General features: G+C 37.5%; 1 protein-coding gene across 14 annotated transcripts in view; it reads right to left on the minus strand.

Moving 5' to 3' along the window:
• Positions 1–13105: 13105 nt before the first annotated feature.
• The window catches only part of LIMCH1 (LIM and calponin homology domains 1), a 343507-nt gene continuing 339073 nt past the window's right edge, over positions 13106–17539 (minus strand). For all 14 annotated transcript variants that reach the window (XM_068543036.1, XM_068543033.1, XM_068543034.1 and 11 more), the window contains one exon: positions 13106–16031. In XM_068543036.1, coding sequence (XP_068399137.1) covers positions 16006–16031 — 26 coding nt within the window. In that variant the 3' untranslated portion in view covers positions 13106–16005. The remainder of the gene's footprint in view (positions 16032–17539) is intronic.

The following is a 17539-nucleotide window of genomic DNA, read 5'->3' on the forward strand; positions in this document are numbered from 1 at the left end:
CTGGTCAAAGAGGTCCTTGCGTTCATTACAAAGCCCTTCTACTTTTAGCCTAATTTCAGTAGCCCTTTTGAATATTAGGCATTTATGCGAAGCCACCTCAAGTCCTTTCTGAAAGTATGTTGAATGCAAATAAACATTTCATGTATCAGTTGTTTATTGAATTAAGATGCAGGCTATATTCCAAAGAGTGGTTTCTCTGGGTGCTGGAAATATGTTTGAGCTTTATTTTTTTAAGGTTTCTGATATTTTTTTGCATTGAGAATATTATTTTGCAATAAGAAGTGACAGTATAATAATTAATAGGCCACAGAGGTAGAAGAGAACTTAATAATTATTTTGTCTAAGCCTGTCATTATACACCTGAGGAACATGCCACTCACAGAAGACGTGATTTACTTGATTCCTGATGAGATATGCAAACATTAGCCACTAGTGAGGTTTTGTTCAGTATTTTCAATTAAATGTCAATGATAGCTCTATCCGCAAGAATAGAGGAGAACTTTGGCTTTCTGGACATACTGTTTTATCTTTTTCCTCCACCCCAAACATGACAAATTGGCTCATCACTAAAGATAAACATGTCTGGCATCAGTATTTGAACTTGGAGTGTTCATGGTTCTATTGGAGCATTTGAATAAAAGTGTTTGAATGACTCCCTATATTAAAAATTAAAACTTTTGAGTTACATAATTGCTATTAGTTTAAATCATGCTGGTGCTAGCAACGGTGGGCAGGTAAGGTTATTTTGAGGTTTCTTCTTTTTAAGCACTTCCGATCTAATTTTAAAACTTTTTGGATCTTACAGGATCTTCTCTTATATAGCAGAGAATGTGTAGCTGTGATTATCCACTTAGCCCAGATCCATTCTATGGTTCAAAAAAAATGTTATTTGCTAACACATACCAGACTTCACACAGGCAAAAGGTAAACCCACAGGTCCAGTAACAAGATTTGCTGTGTTAAATGCAATTGGGTCTCAAATTTTAAGCAGTTAAATGTCTTAATTTGTCCTTTTCTTCCTACCATAATATAATGAGGATAAACTCTGACACACAGCAGCTCTGCAAAGAGAAGATTTCTCCTTGTTCATTGTTTGTCAAACCAATCTTCTCTCCTGAAATTTGATTTCCCAAGTGCCTTACAGTCTTTAAGCCAGGTGGCTGCAGTGAGTTCTCTTGGAACGTTCATAATCATCTGAAATAAAAGCACACCCTAGAAGCCAGAAACACTTAAGACAATCAAATGGGGTTAGTCACCAAGTAGAAGTAACTCTTTGAACCTCGTGCTAACTCTGCCCTTTAGCCTACCCACCGACTCCAGCCCAGGTTGCTGAAGGGAATCACCTTGGCTCTGAAATAAATAGTACGAATATCCTCTGGATTAAGTACTTATGTGTCCTCTTATACACACAATTCGTTTTTCTGGTGCTTGGTTCAAATACTGTCAGCTGGAAGTTTGCCTTGCGGCTTGAAGAAGGAAAACTGTAGTGTGCTTTCCAAAGGACCCTGTCTATAGAGGCCCCTCAACCCTAGGCTTCAAGATTTGAATATTAAATATTGTAATCTTTTTCCATAGCAATCAGTCTTCCATCTAGGAAAGGCCAACTGATGAGGTGATATGGCTTTTAGAAAATCAAAGAAATACAGTGTTAAATTTGTGGGGGATTTGGATTTGACTGTACCTGGACACTTCTTGTTTGTTTATTTGTTTGCTTTTTAACAGAATTGTTCTGGGACACGTATGTTTCCTTTTACTTGGTTAACCTGAGCAGTAACTGGACTTCATTGTGTATGTAGGCCCCTTATAAACAGGAGAGCTGCTGAACCCTGTGAATTAAGCCAACTTTCTAGAATTTTTATGAGATGATAGTAACTGCATTGACTTAAAAAGAGATATCAAACTTCTTCTACTTGTTTTTTTTCCCCCAAATGGGAAAGTCAGGAGATTGGTGTTGAAGAAGAGTAAATAAGAAGAAAGGCAAATCAATGATATTAAAATCAGGGAAGTTGTTACTAGGAAAAACTATGGAACCTATTAAATTTTGACCTTAAAATAAGCATCATAATAATTTTTTAAACCCCAAGTACTACCAGGGATAGAACTATAGGCACCTATGCTTATTTCAATGTGATTTTATTGCTATGTCATGGCCTAATATGTCTGCCTGTGTTAGGAAGCTTTCCATTCCAAGGGACAGAAAAATCAGCTCACACTGGATTAAATAATAAAGGAGGAACTTCCCTAGTGGTCTAGTGGTTAAGAATCTGCCTTCCAATGCAGAGTACGCGGGTTCGATCCCTGATTGGGGAACTAACCACATGCCGCGGGGCAACTAAGCCCACACGTCACAACTACTGAGCCTGCGCGCCTCAACTAGAGAGGCTGCATGCCTCAACTAGAGAGCCTGCGTGCCACAAACTACAGAGCCCATGCGATCTGGACCCCTGCGCCACAACTAGAGAGAAGCCCGCGCACCACAAAGAAGATCCCGCGTGCAACAACTGAGACCCTACGCAGCCAAATAAATAAATAAATTTAAAAAATAAATAAAGGAATTTACAGGTATTATGAAAATGCAGTGGTGTGAGTTCCAGAACTGGTTAGTCTAGAGCTCAGTAATGTCACTGTGGACTCTGTTTCTTCTGTTTTTATTTTTTCTCTACATCTGCCGTCTACAGTGTGGGTTTCACCCGGAGGCTGGGCCCTTTGATGTTAGAAGAGAGCTGTCAGTATAATTAGGTCCACATGCTTCCTCTTTTTTATCCGGAGAAAGATAGAGTCTTTCCTTAGCTAGCTAACAAAAATTCTGAGATTCCTGTTGATTGGACCTTTAATTGGTTTAAACCTAGGTCACTTTAACCAATATCTATGGTGAAGGGGTGGGATTATCCTGATGGATTATAACAGTAAGACTTTACCCCTGAAGCTGATGGAGGGGTTCATCCCACCTAAAAACATGACTGCTGTAGAATTGATGTTGGGAAGGTGACAAATTTTCTATTATATATACTCTGGGGAACAGTGAATTCAAGGTTCCCCATCCTTGAATTGTTTTATGATAGGCAGTAAAGGATACAATAGTAAATTTAAAGCTATCAGCAATCTTGGTGTTTTTACTGAGCCCCATTTCTGAGAGCTATTAGAGAAAGTAAGATTGTGAGGTTGCTCCTAAGAGTCTTCTCACTTATGTTACTCATGCTTTCCTTCTATGAATCACATAGAAATATACTCATCACATACTGGTTCAAGTCAAAGAGTCAGAGAATTCTTCAATTCTACACCAAAGGATGAAGATCAATGACACTGAAGCTGGGAACTACCACAGATTATCCAAACTACAAAAATGTTGTATTAAATGATTCATTAAAGCAAAAGATATTTCCTTAACTTATTTTTTTTTCCCTTTTTTACAAAGATAAACTAAGAAGTTAGACAAGGGCATGTTTATCCCATTCAAAAGATTACCCAAACAGAAGAAACGATGGTATATGTTGCATACTCTTGAATCACCAAACAATATCATCTTTGGGTCCAGAAGGGAATCAGATTTAGCTGGTCAAATAGACAACCAATATCAGAATTTACAAGCATCCTTTTACCAGCTTTCTGAAAGGCAGTACATTCTTAGTCTATCAGAATAGATTGTCTGATATGCTTTTTCTATTTTTTTTTAATTGGGGTATAGTTTTTTTTACAATGTTGTGTTAGTTTCTACCGTACAGAGAAGTGAAGTAGAGTTCCTTGTGCTATACAGCAGTGATAAGCTTTTTCAATACTGAGACTTCCCCGGCAGTCCAGTGGTTGGGATTCCGCATCTCCACTGCAGGGGGCACAGGTTCGATCCCTGGTCAGGGACCTAGGATCCCACATGTTGTGTGGCACAGTGAAAAAAACAAAACAAAACAAAACAAAAAACCACAAAAGGTCAATAGTAACTCATGTTAGTTGCTTAGTCTCCTGAATTCAGCTTAAGGTGTTTATACACTTTCTAAGATTTCAGCGGCCCTCTGGAATCTTTGCTCGTGGTGCAATGCTTGAGATCTTTGGATACTAGTTTTAGAGCTTTCCCTCCTGAGTGCCGGGAGAAGGTAGGAGAGAGAAAGACATGTTAGATGTGGACATTATACTTTCCTTTAATATTCAGTCTCTTGACACCCTACAAAAGTTTTATTTGTCCTGCCCTGAGAAATGAGTACCTCAACCATATTCTTGACAGGGTTCCTAATGACAGCATTACTTTCCATTAGAAATTTCTTAGGAGAAAACCTTGAATAAAGAGTGCTAATGAATTACAGCCATTCCCACAGCTGCCTTGGTCCTTACCTCTCACGAGCCTCCACTTCCTACTATCATAGTTCCAGATGTTTCCCATTTGGTTTTAATGTTGCCATTCTTGTAGTTGGGCATCACGAAATTTAAAATGGTCTAAGGATTAAAAAAAAAAAAGTCTGTATATTATCAAGATACTTGTGTGATTTCCCAAATGTATTAATTGTTCAATCAGTACTTTCCAAAGTGCCAGAGAATGTTGAGAAGAGTGTGGAATAGTTTCTTGATGAAATATATTTAGGAAAATGTGGGTTTAACAAATTCAAATGGACTACTGCAGAATTGTTCAGGCCTTTAATATGCATTCTTTACCTCCAAGAAAAAGGATATCTGGTGCTTTCTACTCATGTTTGACCATGGAATCCTTGTCCTGAAGAACATTTCATATAACACGTCTGAGGAACACACTTTGCAAAATGCTCATTTATGTCAAGTTACCATGTTTTCTGGGAGTCTGTTATCTGCTTGCCCTTTGTTGGCTTTTGTTATTAGATGTTCCTAGGATTCTATTCCATGACAAAATCCAGTAAGGAAAGCTTTGCCATTATTTTTCAAGGAGAAGTAGGATGGGAAAAGGCCCAAAATCTATTTTCTCAAGGAGAGCAGATCTGATTCAAAATCAGGAGCCTCTGATTCATCCTAATTGTTGTATTTCTGAGGGCAGAGGACATTTGCCATTAACTTCTAACAGGATCCTTTTTCCTATCTTAAAGTACATTCTGCTATGTAAATACAAGGTCATACTAAACTTGGAAAGTGCCAACGCAATGGTTTTAGGCAACTGACGTAAGTTTTATGGAAGCATTTTTTGCAACCCACTTTTAAGGATAGGGTGAATTCTCCACATGTAAACTGCAAATGGGGATGAGGATCTGGTGTCAGCTACAAGTTCATGTTCAGATCTGAGTATGCCCCAGGGGAACAGAACTCTAATTATCTGAGTTAAGGGGCTGCAGCTGAAAAGCTCACAGGCCACTCCCAGAGCAGCAATATGGTCACACGGTGATGGCCAGGCTTTGCCAAGACTCAATATCCAGATGAATTCTCTCTTTATTCAAGCCTAGACTACATTTCATTGTAGAATTTTGGTATTCAAATAAATTCTAATAAACTCTTATCTGGTGTGGATGGCTTTCTTTCTATATTTTCTACTGTTCTTATTTTTTCATGTTATAAAAGCAATAATAGATGGCCAGTGTTGACAAAACACACAGAAGTGTGCAGATAGGATAAAAATCATTCATAATCCCACAAATCAAAAATAACTGCTATTGATATTCTGGTTTATCTACTTCAATATTTTATTTCTTTTTGAGTTGTTACATAGTTCCTTTGCAGGATGCTTTGAGACTATTTCTGAACTCTTTGTGGCCCTAATGCCGTATGCTGGAACTTATTTTGGGGGCAGACTCTCTTTTCTCAGAAGAGCTGCACTCGTGAGAATGTCTAGCTATAGAGATACAAGTTCAGCAAGAGTTGTTTTTTTTTTCCTACTGTAGCCCTGAATATCAGTAGAGTAATTCCACTCCTACAGCTTGTACTGTATTCCTACTAACACATGGTAATCCCAATACTAATGGAAACTGCTAACATTTTCTATATGTTAGAATATGTCCTGTTTTAAATGCAGTATCCTATTTAGTCCTTACAGTAACACTATGTGTTACATTCTATTATTATCCCCGTTGTGCAGGTGAGGAAACCAAGGCACGGAGAGGATAAACAACGTGCCCAAAGTCACAAGTATTAAGTGGTGGAGCTGGGGTTTGAACATTGCACCTCCAGGGTCTGTCTTCCTTCTTCAGACTGAGATGTTAACTGAGGTAAAGGCTGCCTTCACTGTGGGCTGAGTGTAGCCCTGAGAAATCATCGTGATATTAGCTGGCTTGATTCTGATTCCTCTAGCATGTTGGAATACAATGGTGCACTCCAAGGGGCAGGGGTGGTGGGTGAGGGGAGGAGAGAGTGAGAGAATATGAAAAAGCAAAGTCTAGTTGAGAGGAATGTGTCTCTGAACACGGCAGCAGGCCAGAGGCCGGGAGCTAGGGAGGAAGGAAGACATGGCTCCCTGTGAACAGGCGTGGCCAATGGATTTTAAGTGCAACGGTACATGAATTCCAATTTGATGTTTTTCTTTCTTGCCTCGTAATTTGGATGTGCTATTGTCAACTTTATTAAAGTTATTTAAGTTTATTAAACCACAGAAGTCCTCTCTTAGCTGGTCTCTGAAGAATAAAGGAGTGATGGCTTGTACTCATGTTTGGGGCTTAATTATAGAAGGAATGATGAAACGGGCAAAACTGCCAGAAGCAGCAGCCTGGGGCAGTAGTCAAGCATGGAAGGTGGAAAACAAAAACCAGGACATGCTGAAGATCACCATAAATAACTGCAGAGAGGACCAGACTTCTTATAGTCCTGTGGGATGGGGCATGGATTTATATTTGGATATTATGGGGAAGCTCAATCCTGTAGGCCTTGAAAACTGGGGACACTTGAGTGACATATACAATACAAAGCGTATGTTATATATTTTACTTATAAAACTTGAATCATATTTAATTTGATACATGGCTTTTTATGTACCATTTTATTGTGGGTATTTTAATAATTTAAATTAAAAATTTTGAAAATGCTATTTTTCAATGGCAGAAATGTCATTATAAGGAAGTACCATAATATTCACAACTATTTCCCTATTGTTAGACATCTAGGATGTTTTCCAATTTTTTTGCCTATATAAATAGCAGTGTGAGATTAAGAATGCCTATTATCATCACTTACTAGACATCCTAACAATAAAATAAGACATGAAAAAATGAGGACATAATTGGAAGGAGACGAACTTTTTTTTGTAGATGATGATAACACAGAAAATCAAAGAGAAATGATAAACAATGTATTTATTAGAACTAATAAGAGTGTCCAGCAAAGTTGCTGTGCCCAAAATTAACATTAAAAAAAATCAGTAGTATTCTTATATACTAACAATACCAATCAGAAAATTATAGTCTGTAAGTTCAATTTTGATTAAAATCCCAACAGGCATTTTACAGCTATTCCTAAAATTCATATGGAAGGGTAAAGGTCCAAAAAATGGCCAAGACAATTTTGAGAAAGGAAGAAATTTGCCCTTCCAGATATCAAGGCTTGATATATAGTAATTAAAACAATGTGATACTGGTGTAGGGATAGACAAATAGATCGAAGAGATGGAATAATTGCCCAGAAACAGACTCTCAGATATTGCAGGACAGTCTCTCACAGAAGTGACTTACAAATCAGCAGGAAAAGGATGAGTTATTTAATAAGTGGATCTGGGGAAACAGACTATCCAAAAGTGGAAAAAAACATTAGATCTGTAGTTCACTTGATAAAGATCTAAATGTGAATTTCAAAACTTTAAAAAATTTTAAGAGAGTATGGAGCAGAATACCTTTATAGAATTGGAGTAGGGAAGGATTTCTTAAATGCGACTCTAGAAGCACAAAATTTACACAGATGTTCATATACTTACTATGTTAAAATTTAAAATTGTTGAAAGACAAAATAAAGTTTACAAGACAAACCACAGATTGAGAAGAAACATTTGCAATGTGTGTGACTGATAAAGGATTTAGGATCTAGAATACTTACAAAATCCTTAAAAAGCAACAAAAACAAAAGAAAAGAAATTCAACAAGGAAATTTGCAAAGGAAACAAACAGGTAATTCAGGGAAGTGAAACTGGACTGTCCAATAAAGATATGAAAATATGCCCAGCTTCATCAGTAGTCAGGAGGATGCAAATGAAGGCAATGAAATACCATTTCCTTTCCACCAGAGAAGTAAAAATTAACAAGCCTGACTTAGCAAGTTTTGGGTGTGATGGGGGAAATAGGATCCTCCACACACTGTTGTCAGGCTACTTGGAACAATCACCTTTGAAAGCAGTTTGGCAATATCTGGTAAGGCTGAAGGTACTCATAACAAAACAGAACTTACAAGTGGATGATAAAAAATAAAAAGGCAATCAAGTTGATACTTCCGGTGTGCCCTCCCTGACAGCATTCCCCTCCTTCAACCACAAATCCTATATTTTGTTTATATTATTTCTTTGCTTTGCTTTGCTCTTTTACCACCATTTTACCACCATATTTATGGTACCCACAGAGACTATAATGCTTAGTTTTCTACTGCCTTTGGACTTCATATCAATGGGTATCATACTGTATGTAATCTCTGGTGTCTTGCTATTTTAACCTAATGTTATGTTTTCCGAGATTCGTCCAAGTGTATGTGTGCACTCCGTGCCTCACTCACACTCATTTTTCCCTGCTAAAACGGAGTACCGTAATTTATATAAAGCAGTGCTGTGAGGGACATCCTTGAACCTGTCCCATGGAAATCTGTGAGAGTTTCTTGAGTTTCTCTGGAGTTTAGGCTAAGGTGTTTATGTTCTAGAAGTAGAAATTGCTCCATCAAGGGGTATGAGCTTCATCAGCTTCACTAGATAATGCACAGTTGTTTACCAATATACATTCTCATCAGCAGTGTGTGAGTTCCCATTCTCCACATCCTCACTGACGCTTGATATCATCAAAGTTTAAATTTTTATCAATCTCACGGGTATACGATGGCGTTTCATAATGTTTTTAATTTGCATTTCATTCCTAATAAAATTGAATATATATATATATTTTTTGTTATTCATGTTTTCTGTGAAGTGCCTTTTCATGTCTTTTGTCCATTTTTCTATTGGCCTGTTCTTACTGATATTTTGCAGTTCTTTATATAGTTTGTATGCTAATTCTTTGTTGGATGTATGTGTGACAGATAACTTCTCTTGGTCTGTAGCTTTTTAAAAAACTTTTTTTGCGATATAGAAGTTTTTAAATTCTTAATATAATTGAGGACTTTCTATTTTTTTGCGGGTAGAGATAGCCTTATCTTACTTTTAAAATTTGCATTTCTTTGATCACGAGTAAGGCTGAACTTTTTTTCATGTTTATTGGCCATTTATATTTATTTTTTGTCAGCTTTTTAATGTCCTTTTGCTCATTTTCTATTGATTTGTAAAGGACTTCATATGTGAAGGATATTAACCCTTTGTCGTATTTGTTGGGAATATTTCCCCTAGTTTCTTATTACTTTTAAATTTTGCTTAAAATTCTCTTTATTGAGAATGTTTTTAAGCACATTTAAATCCTAATTCTTCCTTTTCATGTTTGTGTTTGTTTTTCACACTTGACAAAAATTAACTCATCTGGAATTAATTTTGTGATGAAGAGATGACATTAATCAACTGTCCCTCCTTTATCCACTGATTTGTGTTATCGTTATTATGCACTAACATTTTTATGTTTACTTGGGTCTGTTTCTGGGCCATATGCTTTGTTGTGTTAATTATAATTAGTTTATCAATTCTTGCCCAAGATACCTACTTTGTTTATTGTTCTCTTTCTAGTAAAGTTTACCATTTGGTAAGGCAAATTCCTTTGTTCTTTTCAAACTTTCTTGGATCATCTCAGAATAGGCATTCTCCATTTCTCTAATCAAATATTTCACTTGTTTCCCAGAGTGTTAGCATATAAACAAGACGCAGCTTCTCAATTTTCAAAGTGCTAGAAAATGTGAAATACTTTCATCACAACTTTTCATGAATTCAGGAGGAACTGTTGAATGTTCCAAGGTCAGAGCTTGGGACAGTAATTAATGCTGTACCATTGAGAGTGAGGGTGTAATGCTTGACACGATGTTTGACAGGGGCTTCCTATAGTTATACTTCAGTCACTTTCAGCCAAGGTATTTTCTTTTCTTCTTCTTCTTCTTTTTTTTTTTTTTTTCTTAATTCCCCGGCCAGGGATCGAACCCCGGCCCACAGCAATGAAAGTGCCACATTCTAACCACTGGACTGTCGGGGAACTCCCCCGCCGGGGTATTTTTCTAAACCAACAGGGCCTGTTATGATTATTCTCTCTCTCCTTGGTGGACAATGAAGAAAACAGGCTTTCATGGACAATGTCATTATTCCTGCTGCAAAAATGAAACGCCTTGATTCCTGTATGAATGAACTCGTTTGTGGTGAAATGATACTGTACTATAGGAATCAATGAGCTGGACCCTCAGTGTCTTCTCCCCAACAGAGTGGTTCGAGAGAGGCCTTTCCTTTGTTCAGGCCTTGGCTGTTGAGTTTGAGAAAGTGGAGGACCAGTTTAGCAACACAAAAGTTGGGTTATCTATCAGGCAGAACTGGTATTCCCCAGTTCTGGAGAGCAGACTTGGGGTTGGGCAGGGGAGGCTTTGCAGGTGGTGTGTGTCGGGAGAGAGGTCCCTGCGGCTCTGGCCAGAGGTGTGGATGGTGTGGAGACACTCCTCAGCCTCCTCTCCAGCAAACACCAAAGTGTCCAAGGTCATGCCAAAGGGGTAAAAATCGGATACTAAGTAAGTCTATTGGAGTATTTTGTAAGTGTAAGTTTACTATAAAAAGAGTGTTCTAGTCTCCGTTTGAGTGCAGATTAAATCCTGCGAAGTCCAGCTATGCTCAGGGGTCCCCCTAGTTGGTCTCATGTGGGGTCCCAGACACGAGGACCAGGCACAGCTGAATATGAGCTTCACCTAATCCCTCCTGCCTGGAGCCCGTTGAAATACACAATTACGTAACATCTTACACTCATTCAGAATAAGTCACTTACTCCTCTTCTACCTCTATTCCTCATCTATAAAATGCGGAGGCATACATTTATCTTCTCACGTGCCAGAAATGCTTTTTGACAAATAAAACAATGCTTGCAAAAGTACAGTTGATAAAATGGTGCTAAACAAGTTCAGAAAAAATTCTGCCTTGTATATTTACACACTTTTCTGTCCTTTTGAGTCATTCAGAAGAAAGAAGGAAGGGGAAAGGCATGGTTCTGCGAAATGCTGAACATGGGTGTTTGTAAAAGAGCAATTTTTGATGACAATACACAAATAAGGCTGAAAAGTGGCATGAATTGTACCGATACCACCTGCTGATTAATGGCTTTATCAGCTTCTTTCTCTGAATGACCCAAGACACTCCAAAAGCAAAACTTTGGATGGCAAATCTCAACGTATTTGTCAAATGAAAGGACTCACAGCAAGTTACTAGCAGCTGATAGAAAAGAGATTTAGTTATAGGTCGTGGCCTGAGAACAAAATTGGACTTGGGGGTATATTTTGTGGAGCCTCACAATTTTGGTTGGCACTGTGCTGGAAAATGCTTTGAATTGTCAATATTTAAAAAGCTGGGGATTTCGTATGAAAACAATTGGTTAGAGCTGGGTAGCTGCCTCCTTTAGACAGGACTGCTTTTTTTTTTTTTCTTTGCTGTGCACCAGTGCCAATGTTCATTATTAGTATTTAAATTTTTATTGAACTATAGTTGATTTACAGTACTGTGTTAATTTCTGCTGTACAGCAAATTGACTCAGTTATACATATATATTCTTTTCCATTACGGTTTATCACAGGATACTGAATATAGTTCCCTGTGCTATCCAGTAGGACCTTGTTGTTTATCCATCCTATATATACTAGTTTGCATCTGCTAATCCCAAACTCCCAATCCTTCCCTCTCCCACCCCTCCTCCCCCTTGGCAACCACAAGTCTGTTCTCTACGTCTGTGAATCTGTTTCTGCTTCATAGATATGTTCATTTGTTAGACAAAAGTTTTTTTCAGTTTGCCATAGTCTATACCACTCTCTTAATACTGTCCTCTTCTGGTTCTCATTTACAATACCTAGCTGGTACCTCCAGTCATTTGAGTTTGTAACCCCTGACCTAGATAATGCCAAAGGATGGGGAGAGATCCTTTGTGGTTCAGATTCAGACCTTAAAAAGGAGTCCTTAGGTCTTGAAGAAAGTCAATGGAAAAAAAGCTAGTTCAACATTATCCCAGGTAAAATTGTTCTTCTTTTAATAAAGACATCCTTCATAGATCACGTTAGAATAACAATCTTTTCTTTGTTTTGAAATGCATTGTAGTTGAATAAACTTTCACTTAAATAACAATGGATATATTAAACTACTCCAATAGTTGCTAAAATTCTCTTACAAATGGCAAAGAACTCACTTTTATATGGAAACAGCAGCAACTACTAACTGCATACCAAACTTGGCAAAAAAGAAGCAGAATACAACTTGCAGTAGCAATTAGAATACTGCGTCTTAAAATGATGGAAACTTTCAAGGAATTTGATTGCTATTGGGACCGCCTACAAATTTGAGACACAGTGCCAGGCAAGATACATGTGTATTTTGCTGATGCAGTATCAGCAGGATGCCACCTTCTCAAAGGATATTCCCAGATTCAACAGTGGAGAGAAAGGTCCTCAGTGAACAGTCTGTATGTATACAGTGAGAGGGAGCTTTGGGTCAGCACTGGAAAAAGCGGCAGAATACAGCGGCTTTAAAGGGTTTGACACGGTTTTCTCTAACCAGTACTGGAAGTAAACCATCATTTGGTTGTTTTAGACAATTTCCTCTGGTATTTGCATGGTCTCTCCTGGTTATTGTGAGTCTCATCTCAGGGAGTTTGAATCCTTCAGTGGCAGGCAATTCCTTGGTGACTCCTACAATCAGCTGGTAAGTTTGATTTGCCTTAAATAGCTGACCTCAAGATGCATCAATGTACATATGCAAATATACATCATTGCCATCAACTGACCCTGTAACTCTGGACCAAAAGCTGCAAGAGAGAGACAGCCTGATTCTCTCTTCCCCAAGTAAGAAAACTGGCCCCCCGACCCCTCAAAAAACAATCAATGAAATACAAAGTTGATTTGAGTATTTTATTTATAAATGTACATTTACTATAAAAGCTGTTGCATTTTAGACAACTTTTTTATGTTTATTGTTTACTATTTCTCAGAGGCATTTTAGAATAAATATTTTAAATGAAGCTTAGTGTAACTGATGTAGAACATTGGCCCACCCAGAACAGTAACATCTTTTGGACGGACTCACATAATGAGGTGGATCATTTCAGCCTGTTAAGTCTTACACTGTGTATAGATAACTATAATATGTATTGCATTAGTAACACTACACAGAAAGAATGAACACACGTCATGAAAGTTTGCAAGTGAAAAACAAAGAGTTACCCATTTTTTTCCTTAAGAAAGAGAAGGGACAAGCTTTTGAAGTATAAGGAAAAAAAAAAAAGATATACTTCCTCAGGAACAATAAATCACTCACTTGCCTCATCTGTTTTTTAAACAAACACATTTACATTGTAGCTCAACAGAGCAGAGCACTTTTTTTTTTTTCCTGGGATCTCAAAGATTATTTGAAAAGAAATAGATCATACTCATTATGCTGCATTGGAAAAAACAAGATCTAGTCTGCCCGAGCTGCCATGTAACAGACTCCAAATGAAATATAAATCAAATATAAATAGAAACAGTTGGCAATTAGAATTTAGAAAATGTTGGAGATTATTCTGTGCTGGTGACTATTGTTCATTATGGAAAAGCACATTTCGCAGTTGGAGAATGGGGCTTTATTTTTCTTGACTTGATTCTAGCTTCAATACATGTACAATGAGGCTCACTAAGAAATATGTATAAATGAGTCTGTGAAACCAGAAGAGAATGTGCAATATTCATATAATCCTTACATAACAGATGGAGTTCCACATGTAAAAAGTATTCTATAAAAATCGGTTATGAATAATCATATTGTACATGTTTGTGCATTACTGGTGGTAAAGTACTCTGCTAATATCATGCAAAGTGTAAACATCCACATTATCAAAATATTTAATAAAACATGCAGGTGGTTAATCAAAATATTGGACTTAATCTGTACATTTTCAAAACTTTCTTTTTTTAAATTTTTCTATTTTTCTTTTTCTTTTTTAAAATTTTTTTCCCCCTGTAAAACAGCAAACACCTCCATGAGAAGTCTTGAGAACTTGGAGGTGACTTCATCTCTCTTCAATGTACTGCATCCTTAATTCATCACTGACTATGTGCAACAGTTTTGCATTTTCTAAGGCACAATTTTAAATGAAATGATGTGTAAATTTCAATCTAACAACAGCTTATCCAAATGACAAAATGGTCAAAATACCTCCAGTGGCCGAGGAAATTTCTGTACTTACATGGAACCCGCATGCAGAGAACCGTCTAGCATGTAAATAAATAATTGCTAGTCATACTCAATAAGACACAGAAAAAAAATTATTGCTTACATAACAGAAAAACATCTACTTGATTTCCTTTTACGACTACATTAACCTATTAGGAGTATATCCAGGGTCTACATTCACAAAATGTCATCTGTCATCATCACTTATTTGCCATCATTTTAAGGCAGAATAAATAGTCCCCCTTTCCCCAGTCTTAAAGAAAACAGCCTGGAGATCTAAAATGTGATGCTTTTTAGTAACTTGATTCCTTTCTTGGCCAGATGAAACTCATCACACAGGGCAAAAAATAAACCAGCTCTCCACAAGAGTTTCTCACTAAACTTCTCCATGAGCAAGGTCCAGAATTCTTGGTAGTAAAGAGAGTTGGTGATGTAGGGCATGAGGAGAGCAGGTAGGTATCCAGGAGGGTGGGCAGGGCACGATGTGAACAGTAGGTTCTTGTTGATCACATGCTAGTGGCTTCTCACATCATATGTCATTCGGATTCTATTAAGATGGACTTAATGCTTTACTTTAGCCACCTGGGCTTCAGACCCCCAAGGAGAACTTGCAGGCAAGGGTGAGCAGTGGTCACACCTAATGATGGGCTGATCTCAATAAGAGCTTCCACATGTCCCATACTGAGCCTCTTACTGAATCTAGAGCCTGAAGAGAAGCAAGCAACAAAGCCCTCCTGGCTATCATTGACCCACCACTCTTTGGAAGATTAAACTTCTCACAGATTTTGGTAATAACTTTGGAAATGATGACTGAATTATGTCCCTCTGGTTTCTTCCTACCCTTGGGCAATGTCCCAGAGTGTAAGCCTAGCCTGTATAGCAAGGGTTCTCTCTATTTGATGGGTCAGCCTACAGCAATGGCGTAACTTCCAAAGGACACAGAATCTAACACTAACGGTGCAATAATTTATTGGTATGACTTCCACCTCAAAAAGTAAGTAACACAAATGTTTCAGGATTACAGTATATATTATCAGACTAGCATCTTTGCATTAAAAACAAGTCATAGCTCAGAGCTAGATGGTGTGATTTTTAGTTTCTGAAATGCATTAATTGTATGCTCCTGTCTCAGAAGACCACATGTCTCAAATTGGCATGTCCTGCATTGTCTGCAGCTCAATTCTGTAAACATAAAGTGTTTAATTCCTAGAAATGCTAAAAAAAACAAAACAAAACAGGTTTATTGCATCATTTATCTCATTAACTCCCAAAGAAGAGAATAACACATTTTAAACTGTAAGCCTGTTTGACCATGCTAAGACCATTTTTTGGAACTGTTCAGGATCATTACAATTCAATATTCTCTTGTATATACTGTGCAAATGCCAAAAAAAAAAAAAAAAAAAAAGGAAAGCAGGAAAAACACAAACACTGTGCTACAAAAGAACAGATACCATCTTTTAGAATAGCCTTTCAGAAATTAGATGAATGCTGAGGAGCCCCTGCACTTAGGGTTTTGTTAAACGATTGCCAGGGGACACCCTCAGTAAGGAAATGGTGAGTGATCTGGAAGCTCGAAAACCACGTCACAATGTTGTGGGTTGGCCAGCACCTGGGACAAAGAACACAGAGCAACATTTGGTTAAAGTAGTCAACCATTCTGGCTTCAGATGTTTAAACATTTCCAAAATTAGCACTGCCCTTTGCCAAAGTCTCTTCCCTCTAGGGAGTGGAAGCTTGTCCCACTATGCTACTCGAAGTGTGGTCTGGGGACCAGCCATATTGGCATCACCTGGAGCTTGTTAGAAATGCAGACTTTTGAGCCCCATCCCAGAACTGAACAAGGTGATTCATATGCCCTGTCAAGTTTGGTTGAAGTCCTCTGGATTTCACCCTAAACCAAATGATCTCCACCAAGTTTTCTACCTTGTCTTCTGGGGCAAAATAAGCAAGAAAATAATCTCTCTTCTTTCAGTTTCTCTAGGTTGTGGTTTCTCTAAGAATAAATACATTGCAAGAGGAGGAATTTGACATATGATCTAGATATAAGGATTGCTAGATTTAGCAAATAAAATACAGAACACCCAATAAAATTTGAATTTTAGATAAACAACAGATACATTTTTTAGTATATATCCCATGGAATATTTGGGATACACTTGTGCTACATCCTGAGCAGGTTATGTTTGGGACAAGCATACTAAAAAAAATTCACTGTTATCTGAAATTCAAAAACATTTAACTGGGCATCTTGTATTTTATCTGGCAAACCTATCTAGGAAGGATGGTTTGGGTCCCATATTTCCTGCTGAAACCTTCACAAAGTTTCTCCTTCATTTTAGGCACTAGCGTTGTGATGAGGCAATCGCAACATTGGAAAAGACCCAAGGGATTTTGCGTTAAATGCATCTCACAAGAGTGAATGATGTAACAGACACAAAGACATGGTCATCTAACACCCAAGCACAAATGGCACCAGTTAAACATGTGACAGCTTGATCCATGACAGGTAATTTGTTTTGCACTTCTATTCCCATTTACATACGAACTTAAAAACGGTTTACATTGCTTTTAGGAATTGCATTTTAACATGCTGTTATGCTCTTTCTCCCCTCCAAGAGAAAAATTTCATTTAAACGTGGCTACTTACTTAAAGAAAATAGGCTTATATATTCAGGTTTTATTATTCTACACAATGAAATTATTTTGTTTCACTTAGAACGCTTATGATGTAAACCACCCCTCACATCTATCCATCTCCCCTCTTCTCAACTTAGATCAGAAGAAAAAAAAAAAAAAGAAAAAAAATTTTAGCCATTTTTCCCATTCTGACTCTTTTAATGCATTTGGGGTATATTCAACCAATTCAAGTGTATTTCTCTAGCCAATTATTAGCCTTTCCGCCTATTCACTCTGAAGATATAGTTTTTCCTTATGACACCAAGAAAAATGAGCGGTACTCTCAGATGTACTGGTCATTCTCCCTGTCATGTGTTGACTTAATTCAAGTTTAGCCTAAAATGATATTAACATTTATCTGGAAAAATAAACGTGAGAGTTAGGAAAACTTGGAAAAAATAATTGGAGAGAAGGTAGCCATTCTCTGTTTCAATATTGAAA

The sequence above is a fragment of the Eschrichtius robustus genome, chromosome 4 (assembly GCF_028021215.1).
Source record: "Eschrichtius robustus isolate mEscRob2 chromosome 4, mEscRob2.pri, whole genome shotgun sequence".
NCBI classification, from domain to species: Eukaryota; Metazoa; Chordata; class Mammalia; order Artiodactyla; family Eschrichtiidae; genus Eschrichtius; species Eschrichtius robustus.